At 43.7% G+C, this 20,383-nt stretch overlaps 1 protein-coding gene across 3 annotated transcripts in view; it reads left to right on the forward strand.

Annotated features, from left to right (window-relative positions):
• Positions 1-567: 567 nt before the first annotated feature.
• reck (reversion-inducing-cysteine-rich protein with kazal motifs) overlaps positions 568-20,383 on the forward strand; it is a 43,145-nt gene continuing 23,329 nt past the window's right edge. Inside the window, exons 1-6 of one of the 3 annotated variants that reach the window (XM_028432969.1) lie at positions 568-975; positions 11,546-11,604; positions 16,021-16,095; positions 18,778-18,814; positions 19,840-19,925; positions 20,325-20,372. In XM_028432969.1, the coding sequence (XP_028288770.1) occupies positions 903-975; positions 11,546-11,604; positions 16,021-16,095; positions 18,778-18,814; positions 19,840-19,925; positions 20,325-20,372 (378 nt within the window). In that variant the 5' untranslated portion in view covers positions 568-902. Of the gene's footprint in view, positions 976-1,703; positions 1,927-9,833; positions 10,461-11,545; positions 11,605-16,020; positions 16,096-18,777; positions 18,815-19,839; positions 19,926-20,324; positions 20,373-20,383 lie in introns of those variants that run through there. The other 2 variants (XM_028432972.1, XM_028432971.1) reach the window with 2 other exon arrangements.

Below are 20,383 nucleotides of genomic sequence, written 5' to 3' on the forward strand. Positions count from 1 at the left end.
GAGGTAAACACGGTCCTTCACTGTACCACACAAAAACATTAAAGGGACAGTTCACCCCAAAAATAATGCTCATATTTTTCCTGTGGTTTGCAGAACTTTTAATCATCTTCGTAGTTTCAGTGAAGAAAACAATAAAATGGTTGTGGTTTCTGGAAGCAGACATTGCTTTAAGTTTTATTTAATCCATGGGGAATACGAATTAATCAGGGATCAGATTACAGATGTTTTTCTGGCTTTGGAAACAAGGTCATGATTTCTGGAAAGAGGATTTTTTTATTTGTCCGTGCGGAACAAGACTTTTATTTTTCTCAGAATGTTCTCAGAACACATTAAAGTCAAAATTCTGCCTTCATGCTTTCTCAGAATTCAGTCTTTTTTCTAAATATAATCCAAAATGTAACTGAGCTCTGCTTGTACTATCTAAACATAATTTTCTGTTGATTTTAATGGATTGCAGCTGGCAGTTTGACTAATAAAAAGTGGAGGCTGCCTTTCAGAAACATTCATAGGAGCTCTCTCTGTGTGTGTTTGATGTCAGTGACACATAGATTGAAGACAGAATTACATAATCTCTCAGATTAAAGTCAGATTAGGACTTCTTTCTTTAGAAGTCTGGGGAAATATGCATATTTTTTCTTTTTTTTTGTGAAGACAGGTTGTCCATTGGCCTGGTAATAGCTGCTCCATGAGTTTATGGAGGAACAACGGTGACATCTTTGATGCTGTGAACATCTGCTTTGGTCACCGGGCTCGGTCGTTCTGCGCATGCTCACTGCGGTCCACACGCAAAAGTGGGCACAGAGAGAGAGAGAGAGAGAGAGAGAGCGCAGGGGTCCATGGATGTCACCGCCGCAGTGTTTCTAAGTCTTCTTGTCCACAATGCACTTTAGAATTTCAATAAGATGCGTGTGTGTTTCCAGATAATCAGCTTCCTCTTTGCCGTGAACTTTTGCTGCCAGCCGCTGCGAGCTCAGGGTAAGAGTCTCTGTTCTGTCAGTGTTTTGCTGTTTGCTTTCATGTTTATATAAGTTTTTATATAAGTTTTTATATCAGTATCTCTCGGACTTTTCTGTCGGCATCAACTTGTTGCTGCAGTGACCGCAGCTGGAGGCTCCGCTCCTTCTCCGTCCGCCGAACTCCGCTTTGAAATCTTACTAATTTAACATTCCCGCGCTGATAACTGATCTTAAACACCGCGCAGACTATTTATTAAGCTGTTATTTCATTCAGGGGGTTTATCTGGTGAATACGGGCGACTTTATAGTCCAGATAACGGCTTTATTTTATTAATAAAACGTGTTTTTGTTCACGTCGGTAGCCACCGCCCACCACAGACCGTCCCGGTTTGAAATAACGGTTCATTATTTGTAAAAAGTCCAGATTTCAGCAGACGTCACAGTTCAGCCACAATCCGGATTAAAACCTGTGTCTCTGAGTGTTGGCCGAAGCTTTTTGTTAGTGGGTTCCAGGTGTGTGTGTGTGTGTGTGTGTTTAAAGTCCATTAAAGGGACGAGCGTTAGCATGACCCCCTGTCTGTCCCTGAAGGGAGCACAAGAAGTTTAAAGGACGAAAAGAAGAAGCAGCAGCAGCAGCCAGGAGAAACGGCTTATTATTCGGTTTAATTTTTAAATCAGTGTGTTTTTTGAACGTGGTTTTGTTCCGTGTGTTTTGTCCGAGTGGGAAACAGGAAGGAAGGGAGCTGACAGGGACCGTTAGCCAGGCAGCATGGACCCTGTAACTTTCACTGCTTGTTGCTCATCAGGGAATGTCTGAACTCTTTAATTAACTCATTTGAAATTAATCATAAGTGAAAACTTTGGTTGGACCATATTTTTCCTCAGTTTCCAGCTTTCTTTCTGTCTGGGGACCAGCAGGAAGTCTCTGAATGGAGCCTGGTCCCCTGACTTTAAAGGAAAGCCGGGCCATGTAAGTGGAAGTGTGTGTTCGCTTTGTGGGGTTCTAATGAATTGACTGGGACTTGTTAGAACAGCGTTCTAAGCCCAGAGGTGTGTGTGTCGGACAACTGGCCTTCAATTTGCTCTCACTTGTTAATTGTCTGTGTCCACAGGGAGCTGCCACTTTGTGCTGTGTTTTGAAGCCTTTTGGCAGAGTGTGTGTGTCTGTGTGTGTGTGTGTGTGTGTGTGTGTGTGTTTGCAAACCTTCAGCTGTTGTCACTCTCTAATATCATCCTGGCCACGGTGTCTTCTGACCCCCCCCCCCCACACACACACACACACACACACACTCCTCGTGAGTGTTTTATCTGATGGGGCTCCACAGGCAGCGTTATAAATCGGTCTAACATGCTGGTGGGTAGGTCTTTGATGTGCGGTGCACATGGGTCCAGGATGTGGATTTGCTCTGGCTAAATATCGCTACAGTGTGCTGTTGTTTTTCCTTCTCTGACACATCTGTCCAGAACATGAAGGAAACACAACTCCTGGACCCTGGTTTCGGGGGCACATTGCTTCACAGAGGCAGCGATAGGTGTGACGAACGGGACGGGGACCAGGTGACGGTGGCGGTTTCTTCCCCTGTACTTCCTCCCTCCTCCACTCTTGTGGAGTGTGTGTAGAAATTCCATACATTTTTTTATCCTCTGCTGAGTTTTGCGAAACTTCTCTCCTCGGTTTTCTTTCATGTTGCGATTCGGTTATGGAGGCTAGCCGTGAGAGACTGCATCTGGAACCAATTTGAGTCTACAAAGCAGAAGGGGAAGAGAGGGGAGGAAGGAGGGAAGTGAACGGCAGCCCTTTTCTTTCCATGTCCACTGCTAGCAGACGTGGGCCTGAGTCCCACAAACCTAATTATAGTTTTGCGAGATTAAAGTGCTGCATGCAGAGCTGAATATCTCAGCCATCCTTCTGGTGCAGTACCAGCTGCAGTGACTGTAGAACTGAATGTTTTTTCATTGTCCACACTTTGGCTGACTGTATACACGTGATGTAAATACCACAATAAACACACAATATGAAGCATGTAAAGAATTCTAATATCTTAAAAAACGTATCAGCTTTCAAGAGGTTGAAGGTTGGACTTTTCTTTTGACTGAGACTGCTGACCCGGCTGAGTTCCCCAGAGACTCTCAGTTCAAAGCTCTCTGCTATCGGCTGCAGCATCAGCGGTCTGCTCAGAGCTGAGGCTTACATGCTAGTAAACAGACATTCTGAGAGCAAACAGGAAGGCCCACTGAGCGCCGATTCAGCAGCAGATACAGCACATAGTCTACATTACATTCAGGTAGAGCTATCATTAGGCACCATTAGCAGTATAGTCTTTGTGTTATAATCAGTCCATGTAAGTGGTATATGAGAGTATAACACAGCAGTCGGCCCTGTGGCTATTTGTTCTATTATAGATAAATAAATTTCAGTATAATCCAGTTTTCTGCTCATTTCCTGAATTTCTTTACGTCCTCTTGGCATGTCAGACTATTTATGTCTCTGAAATTTAATTAGGCTCCATTTGTATACAGTCCGAACTTTACTTTCCATTTAATTTTGATGGATTACAGCCGGCAGTCCTTTGGCTGTGACTGACAGAATAGTGATGAAAAACGCAGCCAGAAATTGTGTGTGTTTGATGTCAGTGGCAAGGACCCACACACTAATACAATGAATAAACCACCGTCCACATTGGTCCACAGCAGGGTTTAGGTGGAGGAGACGGAGAAGGTCACCAGCTACATCCTGTCTCTTATTATGTTTTTACTTTTTAAAATACATTTTAAATAAATTACCAATGTTTGTACAGAATATTAATTGTTGAAATTCATTTTAGAGCAAAACCTTGCTGAAATGCAAGAACGTTTTGCTAGCCGTGGCTAACAGCAGTTAACACCGCACAACTGGCTACCGCTACGTATGATGCTAGTGTGGAGGAGCCAACCAGTAACACAATGGTAGCCATAGAATGCAATGCTTACTATTATTATTGACGTGTATTATTTACCTTTACATGTCAGTTGAGATCCACAAGGAAACCTCTGGTTTAAAGGACTAACTTCCCCTGTGAGCCATGATCCTAAAAGTACATACTGGAGTTCAGCTGGTGCACTCGGACTCTGACATTAATTACAATCCCCTCCTCCTCTTTGGTGCCCTGGGCATTTCAGCTTATACACCTGACTGAATGTGTTTGAGTGTTTGTGTAGTTTGTTCATTCCCTCCCTCTTCCGCCCTTTCCTCAGCTCCATATGTGTCTCATTTTGTCATTTCCCATTACACACACACAGGATACAGTGTCAGGTCTGCATCCCCCTTTCATTCTGCTAATTGAATATGAAATGAGTGGGGTGGGTCTCACTCATATGTGTGCTGTGTTATTCTGATTGGTTTCAGGTGGTTGTGTGTGTGTCTCAGTGTTACCCAATAACACACCTGGTCCGCATGTGGCTTGGACTGGTCACCCTGCTCCTTATATAATAAAAAAAAGGAGAGACACAGTAGACACGTAGGTCATTTATGGCATGTTGAATGGCTGCTTCTGCTAAAGCGTGACATAAACTGATGCTTTATAACCCAGTCAGACTTCTGCAATCAATCCCAATCCCACTCCAGCCAGATTGGGGCCGAATCGGCTAGGTCCACCTCTCGGAGGTGGGTTGAGCCGGATTCGCTGAAGTCTGGTTAAGGTCTGAAAGCAAATTGACACGACTTGGCCACAGCTCGGAGCTCAGAGCGGAGGCTCTCTTCTGGGATGCTTCAGTTAAAGTCTGGACAATGCCTGAAGGGCACTGGATGTGTAAAAGTGGCTTTTGGAGGAAATTCTTTTTCCACCACTGCCATGGATCAGAGCCGAGGATCATGGATGTAACATGTAAACAGATTCAACGTGTTTTTCCCTTCCTCAGACCAGAAATCAGAGGACCTGATGTTTCATGAGCACACTCTGAGGATTCTTAAATGCTTCCCTCCTTGTGGCAAATTTCAATTAATCAATTCACAGGAAGCCACCTTTGACCTCCATCCATTAAATTCTCCCTCCAGAGTCTGCAGTGGCTTTTAAGGAATGCAGGACAGAGTGTGGTAGCACACAAGAGGCTGTGTGTATTCCTACACAAACCATCACAGGGAAATCCTGTTTGATGTAATACAGGACCGTTTGGTTGACTGCATAGTGGAGGGCTTTGAGACTCAGATTGGTATGCTTTATAATTCAGACTTGGCACAAGTCTGCAAATTTAGTGTTTCCATGACGATGATGAGGAGAAAGTGGCAGAAAAACAGTCGGTAAGCAACATGTTGGAATTTTTTTTAAATGTGATGTCCCATTCAGAGTACATTCAAGTGAAAGGTGATGCTTGCAACAGCCCAACAGGACGTGAACCTCGGCCTCCTTGGAGAGACATTTAATACCCACAATCCACTTCTCTCCTCTTTCTGTGGAGGTTTATAATTTGAACTGCACTCGGAGCAGAACACTCCCAGGGCTCATTAAAGCCCCTGGACTTTGCAGGACTATGTTCATGCAAACGCCTGTCTGTATCAACAGATGCAGCTACACAGGCTGTGTAACAGTTCAGCTGCCAAGACAAGGGTGACCTACAAGTATTCTGATTCAGTTTGCAATTATCAAGCTCTAGTTCACTCTCATAGCTCGACATCAATCTCTGCCTGGGGCAGGGAGGCAAGTGGAATGTTTCCAGACTTTATTCATACCAAGGCTGGGCGATATGTTGACTGTCATTCCATAATTCAACAATTCTCAATATATTATTGCACTTGGCAGCGCACACGTGTGCTGAGGTAACATGCAATGGACAGTTCACACTGGAAAGACTCAGGTCATGTGAATGTCTCCACATGCATCCTCTGAATAATGAAGGTCGCAACATCACAGTTAAAAGTGGATGTTCAAGTCGGTTTATGAATGACGAGGCTTTTTTAGTTGCAAGTTTAATCCAGGAGAGGATTAAAATAGTCAAGTAAAAAAGGGAAAAACCAGCACTCCCAAACAACAAGAAGCCTTGATGGACTCAGCCAGTTACTGATGGATCCCATTGTGCTAGTTCTTTTTTTAAATGCCTGTGAACCAAAAGCTGCCAGAGAGAAAGGAAAACAGAAAAAATCATACTATGGGTTGAGGCTTAGGTCATAATGAATAGGGTATTTATTCTCTTTGTTTAATAGCAAGAGTTTATTTCCCCCATTGATGGTTTGCCAGCTGTTTTTGAGCCCATTGATAAACTGAATTAATTGATAAAACTGATGTAAAAGGTTTCATTTAATGCCAAACTACACCATTATGTTTATGCTCTCCTTTATATAAACACACACAGGAAACTGGCTGGCAGGAAACCCAGAGTAATGTTACATTTAAGTAGATGGGGGTGCATTGGAATTCCTCTCCTTATCGTCCCAGCAGCTGGCTCCCAGTCATGAGCGTGGCCGCTATTTCCAGATTGTTTGTCTTAGTTTGAAATAGGATTTTTTTTTCCCGGCCATTCACAGCGTGCTGGTGGCGACTGGCACTACAGAAGACACAGCTTTGTGTTGTTGTTAAGGTGTTGTCAGAATAATGACGCTCATTGAGGTTTGGTGTTTGTTCTCAAGGATTCTGCAGGTGATAGAGTATTTTGTCACTTCAACAAGCTTTAGGGCTACAGCTCAGGATATAAAACCAGTTATGTAATGTCTCCAGTGACTGTGGGAGAGCTTTGTCAAGGCTGAGAAAGTTATTCAAGTGGCATCCCTGGAGCGAGCATCTGACCTCGGAGCAAAAGTGTGCTCCAGTGTGTAGTTTGCTCAGGGCAAACATTAGCCACACTGCTAACCGCGAATAGCAACTAGCTGCTTGCTATGACCCCGGGACTCAGGATTCCTTGCAGCCTGTGTCATAAGTGTATCCTGTATCATAACTTGTACCTGCCACAATGAAACTTGGAAGCACTATCGAGCTGTCCAATAATGTATAAGTCTGGTTATGCTGGGCTTGTGATTTCAGTTCTGGTGCTTCATTGGCTACTCTGTCAGATATTTTTTGTTAACAGAGAAGGGGGACGTGTTATGATTTTTGCATGTAGATGAATTCAGTGGGAAACTGCTGCTATGCTGTGAATGTGTTTTGGAATGTTAATAATGAGCCCTCCAGCGTTCAGTTTACTAAATTCATTAGGTTGTGGTTAATGCTTTGTGTAAATCAGAGCTGCTGTCAAGGAGCATTTTTTAACTTCTTCTGGATTTTGGTTGGATAGACAAGAAAGAAAAGGAAGGTGTTTTGTTTTGTTGCTGGAGTAGGGCTACTTTGCAGTATTTGTGCTATTTACACTCATCCAAAGATAAAACTAGCACCAGCCATGATTCGTTTAATACTCAACATTCACATTTGATCTTGATTTAGAATGAACAGCTTCCTCGCTGTGACAAAAGTTTATTCATTTTATTTTTAAAAAAAGTAATGAAATGTTAGATGAGGCTCTCCGGTGTCACGTCCCCCATACCTCCTGAAACCTGAGCTATGAAAACAACACACAAACACACCGTCAAGTCACAGATAAGGGATGCATCAGCATGAGGTCTGAGATCTCAGCAGGGACCACATGTGGGCCAGCTGTGGGGAGTTACTCCGAGCCCTAGGTGGTATCTGTGTGTCTGAGAGTGGTGGAAGAATAATAAAGCTGAGATGGGGGCTTAAAACAACACACAGAGAGGCTGTCACTCACCCAGTGGCAGGCAACATGTTGGATGGAACTGGAGCTACCTCCTGCAAATCACATCAGTTCTTTTGATTTCTTTCAGCCCCTGATGGTCAAATAGAGCTTGAAACCACCAGTAGTTACACCCAGCTCTGCACACATTCCTGCTGCGTGTGTGTGTCCTCGCCAAATGACATGCTAAGAATTCAAAACATCATCATATCCAAACCACACATCCATCTCAAAGACGACAAACAACAAAAAACAAACAGCATAAGAATTCTGCATTTATTAAGTTCCCTGAGTCCTCAGTGATGGTGAGACGGATGTGGTGCAAATGTGCAGTAAAATGTGGCCAGCTGGTGGCCATGTAGGAGCCAGACAAGATGCAGGAGCATCGTTTCAGTGTGGAGTGAGAGAGCTGTCTGTGCTGTGATGGAAAACACTGCTGTGCTTTGTGTGGAGTGGAAAAAGAATGAAAGAGATCAATAAAAAACAAAATCACGCAATGTTTTCGAGACCGATTGAGATGTCCGGAAAGTGGAATCATCAACGGGAAACGACTTCTGGTTAAGGGTATGACAGTCAAACAGCTTTGGTGGTCTGGACTTGTTGGTTGGTTGTATATTTCATCACAACTACTTCATTTTACAACTAAAAAAGTTGAGAAAGTTAAGAAAATGATGAAATCTTTACTGCTCTGAAGCTCTTGAACTTCCCTCTGTTGATGTATTGCAGACCTTTGGTATTTGATTTTTCTCTCTTATGCCTCTAAGAGGAAAGAAAATTACCTTAACCTTTAGAACCCCCACTGAAAATGTCTGTTTTTTGAAATAATACAAGAAAATGTCTGACTGAACTTTCCAATGGGTCTTAAAAAACACCATTGAGATGTTCATGTTTGACTCACATTCGGCAAAAAAACAGTTTTTGTCTTCTTTTTGCGTTTGGTTGGCTTTTTACAGGGTTTTCTTTTCCAAGACATGTTTGAGCTTTCTCTTTCCTTGTAGCCATGATTGTGCTGCTCCCATTGAGGTTCAGACCTTTATATTGCACACTGACTCAAAATGGGAAATATGCTGTTCTATCCAACCAAGTATAGCATTAAAACATATAAATACCTGTATTTTCAATACAAATAGCAACACAAAGTGATGTGCACATACTGTACATCTGCTACTGTTGCAGACAGTTCTTTGTAGAGTACAAAGAACTGTAATGTGTTGAAGGGTCTTTGCTACCCGGTCCTTCATTCCAGCCACTCGGAGTGCAACAATGTGGTTGAGAAGGGAGTTCTTGTTCCCGGTGTGTGTATGCAGAGCCAGAATGGGGCCAGTGCTCATTAGCAGCCAGCCAGGGGCCTCATACTGTACATGACTGAATAGCCTCCATCATCCCTCCCCTCCTCTAATTATTATGTCACCTGCCATTGTTTGTGGGAAATCAGTGTGTGAGTGAGAGAGAGAGAGAAAGAGAGAGAGAGAGAGAAAGTGAGAGTGAGAGAGTTCATTTGTTCTCAGTTCATTTGGGTCAAAATGTGCACCAGTAGAGGCCCAATAATAATGTACGATACGGATTTAGACATGTTGAGATAGAGATGAAGTGAGTCAGGCTGCTCCCCGAACCCAATGACCTTCACACAGCCACTTAAATATACATATATATTTATCGTCTGTCAGTTTTACTCTTAATTATGCATGCAGACTCTCCACATCACACACAGTGGAAGCCTGCTCTTCTTTAGAGCTTCAAAGATGAGGGTAACAGGCCCAGTGATAGAATCCAGAAGCCCCCAGTGTCAGGCGGCGCACACAAAACGTGAATGCAGTCATGAACGTACTGATAAGCGGGTGTTATGGTTTTCATCCGCCTGCGTTAGACCTGTCAAGTGCATTCACTTTCTTTTAAGTCTCATAATGCCTGCCAGCAGTGGTCATTTTTGGAGGCTTTAACAAAGGGGACTGCTGGCTGCTGGCTGCTGGCTGTTGGGGGCACCCAGGCCTGGAAGAGGGAGTTCCAAAGAAGGAAAGACACAGCAGGATTCAGTTATGTTCTCAACCCCATCCACTTGTGTGAAATAATATATCACTTTTGTACATGGGACTGACATCTATATAGATTAAAAACATGTTTATACCTAAGCAGTAATCTCTGAGTCTGAGAAATGAAACAAACGTTTGTGCACTAGGAAGATGATGAAGGGTTTTCCTGCCTGCTGTCTGTCCCCTCATCTCACTCATCTGTGAGCACAGTGTCTCAGCAAAAGTTTAGATTGATTTAATTTTGCTGGTTAAAGCTCACACTCACAGTGACCTCATGTCCGTCCCGTTCTTGAGAACACCACATATCTGGACTGCCTGCAGGGAATTTCATTACATTGGGTGGACAAAGGTCACCGTGACATCATGTCTGTCCCAAAATCAGTACTCATGTGGAAATGATAGAGTCGTTAGGGGGTAAGATCTCATTGACACATACAGAATTCATTCTGTTTTGTTTCGGTAATGTGAGTGCTGTTCTTTAGACTGGATTACAGCATAGTATGTTCACAAGTGCACAATTAAAACTATTTGGTCAGGGCTGTTTTTAACCCTTTCCTGGTCAGGATGGGCGGGCTGTGTGTGAGATATTGGAGGAGCTTTACCCTGAGATCAAACAGAATTAAGAGAGATCCACTGTATCTTTCCACTTCACGGTGGAAGATTACAGCTCAGCATCACTGTGTTGAGGTTTTGTGAAGCAGTTTGTTGACAGCACACTGAGTCGAGTCACTGCCTGGAACCCTGGAACAAGGAGCTGTGGTTATGGAGCGCTGCTGAGCCAGTAAGCATTAGATTCACAGTTAAAATTAAGGATTTGTACATTGCAGTACAACAAGTAATGTTTTCACAAATGTGAAATCATCACAGCAAATGATTGTTAATGCTCACAAAGCAGGAGAAGGTCTACAAGTTTATCAAGAGCTAAGATTCAAGAACTGCTGTGAGAGGTTTTATCAAGAAGTTCAAAGAGAGTCAAATAGAACCAGACTGTCAGAGGCAGGAGAAGAAACATGTGGAAGGTTCTGGAAAGAAAACCCATGAGAGATGAGTCTAAAGAGCCGAGAACAGCTGCAGAGACACCAGTGAAGGATTGAACCAGGTCTGGACCTGAAGAGTCAGAGAAGACCGTCACCAGAGTCCTGCACAGGAATGGACTGCCAGACTGCAGAGAAGACACCTCCAAACCAGACTGAAGTCTGCTAGAGACCACCTGGAGACAGAGCACACAGACTGAAGTCTGCTAGAGACCACCTGGAGACAGCACACAGACTGAAGTCTGCTAGAGACCACCTGGAGACAGAACACACAGACTGAAGCCTGCTAGAGACCACCTGGAGACAGAACACACAGACTGAAGCCTGCTAGAGACCACCTGGAGACAGAGCACACAGACTGAAGCCTGCTAGAGACCACCTGGAGACAGAACACACAGACTGAAGCCTGCTAGAGACCACCTGGAGACAGAGCACACAGACTGAAGTCTGCTAGAGACCACCTGGAGACAGCACACAGACTGAAGTCTGCTAGAGACCACCTGGAGACAGAGCACACAGACTGGACGTCATTTGTTCAGATGAAGCTAAACTAGAGCTCTGTGCTCACAGAGACGTTGTCTTCATGTGGAGACAGAAAGGTTATGTAACCATGGCACACAACCTACATTAAAAGCTTAAGCAAGATATTTCCTCAAAATAAAAAAGGTAGAGCTTCTGTGTGTGCATCCTTTGCGTCCGATTGTCCTTGGATATGAGTGGGTCCCATGTGACCATGAATCATAAGCTAACACCATCACTGTATTAATGCTATGGACCGATCTCATGTTCTTATAGAATAACCCTGTTAACCTGGTGCTTCTTCTCTCTGTAGATCCCTCCTGTTGCCACCATGCTGCCGAGTCCTCGTCTTGCAAAGAAGCTTGTGACCAGGTATGAACACACACTTATGCACAACCACACACTGACACACACACACACAAGCAAGCCCACTCCTCAGTCCATTATAGTCGGCCCATGAATAGAGGTTTTTGAAGGGGAGTTGTATAAAGTTTTTTGTCTCTTTGCTCTTTGAAGTGCAGCATGAAAGTTCGGTCTCACCCTGTTTCAATTGGGAGCAGGTGACACTCTCTTTCTCTCTCTCTTTCTGCCTGTGTCTCTCTGAAGCTCTCATGTCTTTCTTTAACGTGAAAGAGACATGAAGGATACGTGAAAGAGGCTTTTCTCTGGAAGCCACAAACAGCCTGAGAGTTCCTGCTTTTAAGGGGGGGGGCTAAAGAGGGAACCTCATATTGTTGGCATCACAGTTTTAACAGAAAAAAATACTTTTAAGTAAAAGATGGGGATGAAGGAAGAGCAGAAAGCAACTAAAATTATGGGAAAAGTAGAGAAAGATAATGGTCTTTCAGGGGTGTAATGGCCATTGGAGGCTGTGGTTAAGGTCTTGAGTGAGTGTGGGTAGTAGTGTTGCGGTGTCGGGGTGGGTATCAGACACACGTTGTAATCACCAGGACCATTTTAGCTCTAATGGAAGCTGGCTTGTGCCTGGTTACACCCAGAAAATGAGCTGTTCTTCAAAGCTTCGGGTGGTTATAAATAGATGATTAATAAACTTTACTAAAGAACTTAAACGGCTCCCTGTTTCAGTGCTGGTCTGGTGCCTTTTATAGAGTTTACCTCACCTGGACAATGAACTAGTGGTATTGCTTTGGGGTATAACATTATGACGAGATGACAGAAATTATAGATCTGGGTTCAGGGTTTAATGTTATTATAGTATTTCAGTATCCTGGCAGATCTGTGTGAATTCACTTCAGCTTGGATGAGAGAAGAAACTGAGCAAAAGTAGTCATTGCAAAATAGCAGAAAAAAGGAAAAAAGGATATATAAATAGTATTTTTCTTCACTTTAAATAGTCCAAAGCCTGTGGCTTTATGGGAGAAGGGGAAACACAGTGTGGTAAAATTGTTACTTGGACATCATCTCTCAAATTCATTTTAGTCCTGGTATTGTACAAACACATTTTTTTTTATCTTATCTTAAGAGAGGCTCCAAAAGTGAGTCAGTTCCCACAGACTGTCATGTGAAAATGTTTGTCTCTATACATTCTCAGTATTGTGAAGTGATATGATGCTAAAAGCTAAAAGTCTCAGTTACTTTGCTGCAGATCTTTTATATTCTTGTCAATCAGCTCCTGTGTAATCATGCATGATGCTAGCAGTTTAGCAAAATTTTTAGGCAATTTTGGGGTAACGATAGTCAGGGACAAGCAGAAATTGACGACTTGGTTCTGCCTTTACATATATATATATATTTAGGTCTGCAAATGTAAATAAATCTAAACCCACACCGTCCAGAAAATCAGATTACCGTATTTCAATCATGAGAGACTCAGCGAACTGAATGAGAAAGATTTATTAAGTACAAAGTTTGAATGTGCATTGGCGTCCTAGACCCCATCGTGAAGACCACATCCGGAAAGGGGGGAAAACGCAAGAGGAGAGGCTGCTGGATCAGAAGATCCCCCCGGGGTCTAGACCTGGTGGTGGTGGAGAGCTGGAGGGCAGAAGATAGGAGGCCTTACTGGCGTGGATCTGGTGGTGCTTGGGGTGGAGGAGGGTTGCCGGGTTCGATCAGAAGACAGCTGGAGAAGAGACGAAGACTTTTAAATTTCGTGCTAAGCTGTGATTGGTCAGGAGAGGGATGGAAAGCGACAGCTGATTGGTGAGGGAGGTGCTTTCTATTAAGCACCTGACTAAGAGAGCGGAAGAGAGGGGGAGCAGAGGAGTGAGGGATAGAGGGAGAAAGATTAGGAAGCGGATAGGGATAAATGGTGAATGATGGGAAACAGAGTCTTCCTGATTGAACTTACGCTGAGAGCTACATTTCCCAGAGTATAGGTTGCACCGGAGTATACGCCGCACCAGCCAAAACATGCGTAATGAAGAAGAAAAAAACCATAGAAAAGTCGCACCGGACTATTAGTCGCACCACCGGGCCAGTAAATCACTGCGTTTTTAGAGTAATGTTGCCTCTGAATTCCTCTTAAGTGGGGCGGCTGCAGGGCCACACGCATTTCAACAAGTTGTCACTCAGAAAAATAGCTTCACCGCACAGAAAGTCCTATAATTATCCTGTAAATGAGTAAAAAGGCAGACTACTGTGCACTCACATAGCTGTCTGGAATTAGCGACCTGTCGGCCTATCGGCTCAGCTGCAAGGACATGTTCCATGAACGAGCACGTCACCTATGTTCGTAATGCAAAGTGTGGACGAGGTGGAAGAGAACCGTCAGGAGAGGGACAGAACAGCTGCCATTATATTTGTAATGGGACGTCAGGACACACGGTGGACTACTTGTATATTTTGTCTTATATAAGTCGCACCTGAGTATAAGTGGCATACCCAGCCAAAGGATCAAAAAAAGTGCGACTTACAGTCCGGAAAATACGGTAAGTGTAATGTAAGAATTTTATTAGGAAAATGTACCGAATATGAATGTGGTCAAAGGTTCTTCACAGCAAGAAATCGGTAAGATTTAGTTCAAACTAAACTGCAGTTACAGGCTAACGTATCTTTATTTGATTTTGGCCTTTCCTGCAGTAAAGAAGCTGAATGGCACACTTTTTCCACACCATTTTTCTTGGCTCCACAGTGTTTGATAGGCCCGGCTCCATCTATACTGCAGAAGGAGCCCATTAGCCTGACAGCCAGCACTAATTCACTGTTCACAAAGACTCAGACAGTCTTACAAACAGCCTTGCTTGCTTCGTTGGGTTTCAAAGTTGTTTCTTTTGTTGCTCAATGGTGAGATTTCTCCTTTGATTATGTGCCAACGAATCACTGTCGCTTTGCGATACTGTGGTTTTCTGTCAGCTCATCAGTTACTGGAGGGCGTTTGTAAGAAAAGTTGCTGTCTGAAGTTGTTGTTTGTCATCAGAGATGCATTCCACTGGATCAGTTTTGAAGAAAGCGCTGCAGGAACACCTGATTACAGCCACAGTCTGAACACCTGCTGCCAGGCTGGATACAAATGAAGAAACACACTGTGACACAATGATGAACAAAAACACTGTTACTGTTCAAAGAGAGGCAGCGAGAGGACTGGACATAACCTTAACTGTGGGGGGCAGCAGAAACAACTATTTTACATGTGTTGTGGTATACCTATTGGCAGTAAGCAATTAGCCCCATGCTATTCATGCAAGTCTTAGCTTGACGCTTATGGTTTTGAGGAATTATCCCATTTAAGCTTCTAGTTCAGGCAGTGCACAACAGTTCTATGTGACCAGAAACCAGGTTTACAATAGGCATGGGACCAAAAGCTCTGAGCTAAAAGAGATAACAAGAGTCTGCTGTTGTAGAAATGTCAGTGGTGTTGTTGGGATCCTTTGTTATTTAAATGGACATCATCTGCATAAATATGACCTCAGACATCAGAACTGCAGTAGATTCTCACACAGATCCTGAATGTAGACACTGAGAACCCAGTCAAGCAGATGAGACAGAAATATTAGACCATGCCACTACCACCACTGTGCTTGGGTTTACTCACCACAGACATAATAATATAGACAGAGAGTCACATCTCGTTCTTCATGCTCCCTTCATTGTCCCCATGTCTCACAGTGTGACAGCTTCTGGTTCAAATCAAAGTACGTATTCAGATTGAAGAAGCTGACAAACATCAACACTGCTGATGCTTGTTTGCTGTTAACGGTTTTATTTTCTCAGACAGACAGGAGCTTCTTCCCACACTGCTTTGCAGAAATGAAAATAATGACACTGTGACGACAAACCACCAAACATCTTTGGTACTTTTTTGTCTGGTGATTTTCACCGATGGAGTTTTCAATCGCTGTGACGTCTAATAACCGCCAATGAAAAAAATCCACAAAAATAAGGAGTTCTCTTCCAGCAGTGAGAGTGTGTGAAGCTGTAAATCTCACTCACCCTGTTTCATGACTTCACACTTCAGCCAGAGACTGCTGGCAGTGGCTTCATTCTCCCAGGCTCTCGCCTTGTATGTTCACACAACACTTGGCTCAGTGTGTGTGTGTGTGTTGATGCTCACCACAGAGTTTATGGATGTCTGAATAAGCATATCTCAGAAATGTATTATCCATCAGTTTCCCATGGCCTCGACACATTCCTCTGTGCAGAGAAACAGGGCAGGGTGAGGCCAAAGGTGCAACAACAGCATTTTTACTGCATCATATTCCTCAAGATATTCCTGAAGCGGGAGGTCAACCACTGCGACTCGAGGATCATCCAACATCTGGCTGTCTTTATATAACTGATTAATATAATAAAATATACTAATTCTGTGTTGTTGCTTTTGTCCCACAGCTCGCCACTATAAAGAGTGAGTCACGCCTGAAACATCTCCTCCAGAGATTACCCAGTTACTGTCCAGAGTCTATGGTGAGTTCTTTTTCATCTTCATGCACCTTTTTTGTCGGGCCTTTCTGTGGGGAGTTTGTACATTCTCTCCGGGTACTCCGGCTTCCTCCCACATTCTAAAGACGTGCTTGTTAGGTTAGTTGGTCGCTCTAGATTGCCCGTAAGTGTGCGTGTGAGTGGTTGTCTGTCTGTGTGTTGCCCTGCGATGGACTGGTGACCCGACCCTGGGTGTACCCCGCCTCTCACCTGTAGTTAGCTGGAATAGGCTCCAGCCCCCCATGACCCTGCACTGCAGGACAAAGCGGGTTAATAGATAATGGATGGATGGATGGGGAGGGATTTTACAGAGTGATGGGTAGGTTGGCCAGGCTACCTTTTTTGGCATTAAATAATACATTTAAAAGGTTATGAGACTAAAGAGCATGATTACACAATAAAAAAGACACAAAATCCATCAAAAAGGGCAGCAGTGGCTCAGTGGTGAGCAGGGTTGTCCAATAACCGGAAGGTCGGCGGTTCGACCCCAGCTCCTCCCTAGTCATTGTTGTGTGTCCTTGGGCAAGGCACTTTACCCGCATTGCCTCCAGTGCACTCACTGGTGTATGAATGCGTATGAATGAATCGGCGGTGGTCGGAGAGGCCGTAGGTGCACCTTGGCAGCCACGTCTCCATCAGTCTCCCCCTGGGGAGCTGTGGCTACCACTGGTAGCTTACCACTGCCACTGTGTGAATGTGGTGTGAAAGAATAATGCATCTCAATGTAAGCGCTTTGAGTGCCTGCCCAACAGAGCAGAAAAGCGCAATATAAGACCAATGCATTATTATTATTATTATTATTAAAAAGCAAAATATATAAGTTTAAATAGCAATATTTATTATTTTTTCTGTCTTTAGGAGACTTAGTGTGGCATTATATGGCAGCTTGTCATGTAATTTCATGTGTTATTCATAAAAAAACACAGTACAGTAATGAAAGAAACACCAGCAGCAGCAGTGGTGTAGCTGACACACTACCAGTGAGAAGTGCTGTCGATTTGACTCTTATTAAACAGACTGTTCTGGTGTCTTGTTGCCGATGGTGATGGTAATCTCCTGGCGAGCGTAAAGACAGAATGGTCACAAACTCTCTCATTAGACTTATGCAGGAAGTAGGTTGTGGTTACCGGAGTGCTGCAGCACCTGCCTAAACCACACACACACACACACACACACACACACACACTCAGGCTTCACACACGTTGGCTCAGTCTCTCCTCCTAATAGCTAATTACAAAGCAGTGAGGCTGGTTTGCTGCTCTGTATCAGATCCACACCAATAATTAAACAGCCTCGAATGTTTGCTCTCATTTTGTCCCGAGCTAAAATAAAAAATGTTTCATCTGTATTCCAAGAGAATAATTTAAACCCATCAGGTGCTGCGCTGCAGCATCATTCTTCTTGTCATGGTGGATCCTTATTGGCCCCCTGCTTCATCACAAATCACGTTTATGCTTCATGTAAAGAAACTGTTACTCCCTCATAAATGATGCTGATGCCAGCTGACGGGAGCGTTTGTTCTCCGGCCAAAAGGCGCGGGCAGAGTGTTAAGAGTGACGTGTGAGGTTTACACCACGTGCTGTCCTGTAATAACAGGGGAGCATGGAAGGGTTTTTTATTTCTACCTCATGTCTACGTGTTTGACTCTCTGTTCTATTGACACTGAGCAGAGGAGACAGGCGCACTTGTTTGTGTTGATTAATTCAACATTTCACCACAAGCCTGATGGGAGTTTCCTCTGAACCATGTTTTCCTGTTTTTATATCTGTGTGGAATGCACTGTTTGTTTTCTGTAGAGTCAGAGGAATGTTTCAAACCTCTCCAACGTCTGATTTTGTTGCTGCACAGAATTTAATGATTTGTCCCAAACTCCAGCTTTAATGGCTTCTCATTGCATAACCCAAACTTTCAAGTCTGAATAGTCACATTATGTATTGGATGAAGGACCCTGGTTCTCCACCCTCACACCCTACATTCTGTTGCAGCCTTTAGCCCAGGTTATAGGGGGAAACCTGCATGGGTGGTCCTCTGGATCTGAGGATAAAACATTTACTAAACCTCACATCTCTGAAGTCAGACTATTATCAGCAAGACGTTGCACGTCCGCCTTAAACACGAAATATCATCCATGGGCCAATAAGAGAAGATATTCTATCATCTGCCAGGAGTTCAACAAATCATGGAATTGGACATATTCAGGATCATGCAGCCCTGCTAAGTCCTGGTCCCTCTAAAAGCAGACATGCACTACCCAGCCTCCTTAGGGAGTCTTCATGATGGGACAGTAAGGATCCTTACCCCAGTCCTGGAGCATCATCCTGCTGGCAACCTCCCAGGAAGCCCCCGGCTAGCTTACTACCTTTGGGCCTGAATACATGTCCCTCAGCAGACTTCTTCCTCCTTTAAACAAACCCAATTATAGCTATTTAATGGACTAGCTTTAACCGTTCTTCCTCATTATAGTGCATCAACATCATCATCAAATGTCAACTTTTTAACTTTTTTTATAAAGTAAACACTCTCTGACTGGAAACTCTTTAGGTATTAGCTCCTAGCCTTATGAATGAAGTGGTGTGTGAGAAATAACATTCTGAGCATTTTGACTTAAAGAATAAAGAAGTTTGTCTCTGTAAAAGCCATTAACTAACCTCTGACTTTATTTTCTAGAATGAACTTTGGACGTGCATCAACTCTACACTTCCAGGTGAGGCAGTGTGTAACCTGGATATGATCAGGTTTACATTACTTCATTCATTTCATTTACCTGTACTCCTTTACAAGCAGCAGAGAAATCAAGCCCATGCAGTAGTGTTCAAAATTGCAGTACACCCCACAGCCTCTAGGGGCTGACTCCAACCTGACACAATCCCCGTAGGTTCCCATAAAATAAGCATGTTTACAGCCTGGTACAAAATCAGATTGGTCTCTATTTATAATTTTCCTTTGTGTAAATGTACAGGGGAGGAATTTATGTAACTCACTTGTTTTATTTATGTTAAATTACACATAATTATGGGCATGACTGGGAGTGACAGGCTGACTCTCATTGTCGGCATCCTGCTGCCAGCTCTTTATCTGCATCCGGAGTCGACTCAAAGCGGCTCTTCAGAAACCTATGAGAGACACTGTGGACACTTTGTCCATGGTTGTAGTATACGGTCTCTGGTCCTTGTATGAAAGTCGGTAGTGAAGCTGTTAAAGCTGTGAGGACAGCTGGCCCCGACCAGAGCACAGTAAAGCAGAAAGCAGGCAGCGGATCAAAGGCCCGAGCCCTGCTGCCTGTGCTCGGAACAAATCTACCTGTCAGAGGCGTAATGGCCTCCAGATTGGGAGGCATTGTTATTTGTACCGTTTTGAACCTGCTAAACGCTGGCGTCCAGACAGCCCTGGGAGTCTGCAAAGATTTAACCTGTTAAGGGAAGAAGGCCTCCCTCAGATCCTCTCAGACTGTGAGATATCATCGATTCTCTGATCTTCACTGCATTCCTGCGGCTTTTGTGGATTTACTCTGTTGGTGTAACCTCTTCTCCTCAACATGCTAGCTTTACTTAATGAGATCCGTCACTTCTCCCAGTGCATGTCCACAGCTCAACACAGATGAAGCAAATAACACTGATTATTATCTCAGATGTGAATGAATTAGGACCCAAATATTAGCAGTGGATACCTCTAGCTAACCCCCATAAAACACACATAACACACACAGTGTGCTGTTTGGTCTGTCTCCAGGAGTGTCCAGGAAGTCAGACAGCTGGGTGGGGCTCGGGTGCTGTGAGCTGGCTATTTCAGCCGAGTGTCGCAGGGAATGCAGACAGGTGAGATGCTGCACATCTTTCTGTTAAACCTTTGGACCTCAAAGCAGTTTCTGAGCATTCTGCATGACTCACAGAAGTTTTGTCATGTGACTGATGTGCTGTGGCGTGCAGAATGTTTTTTTGTTTTTACAGGTTTATGATAACTGTGTATTTTGTGCATATTTTTTAATGAAACATGTGGAAAAAAACAGGCGATTTCAAGCCTAAATGTGTCATGTTTTCCAATGACACGTGGTGCATTCATGGAACATGGGAATGTTTAGTCAGACAAATCTGCTTGCTTTATCCTGTACTTTTGAGGAATTTTAAGTTTATTTTTCGAAAAATATGCTTTCCAGCTTTACTGTAGGTCCACCTCCACCTTTTCCTGTTTTGACTTCATTTTCAATTTCTTCATAGGCATCATCTAAAAATGACATAACAAAAGTGTGCAAAAAATCAACAGAGGTAAGTCCGAA

This window comes from Parambassis ranga, chromosome 20 (assembly GCF_900634625.1).
Source record: "Parambassis ranga chromosome 20, fParRan2.1, whole genome shotgun sequence".
Taxonomy (NCBI): Eukaryota; Metazoa; Chordata; class Actinopteri; family Ambassidae; genus Parambassis; species Parambassis ranga.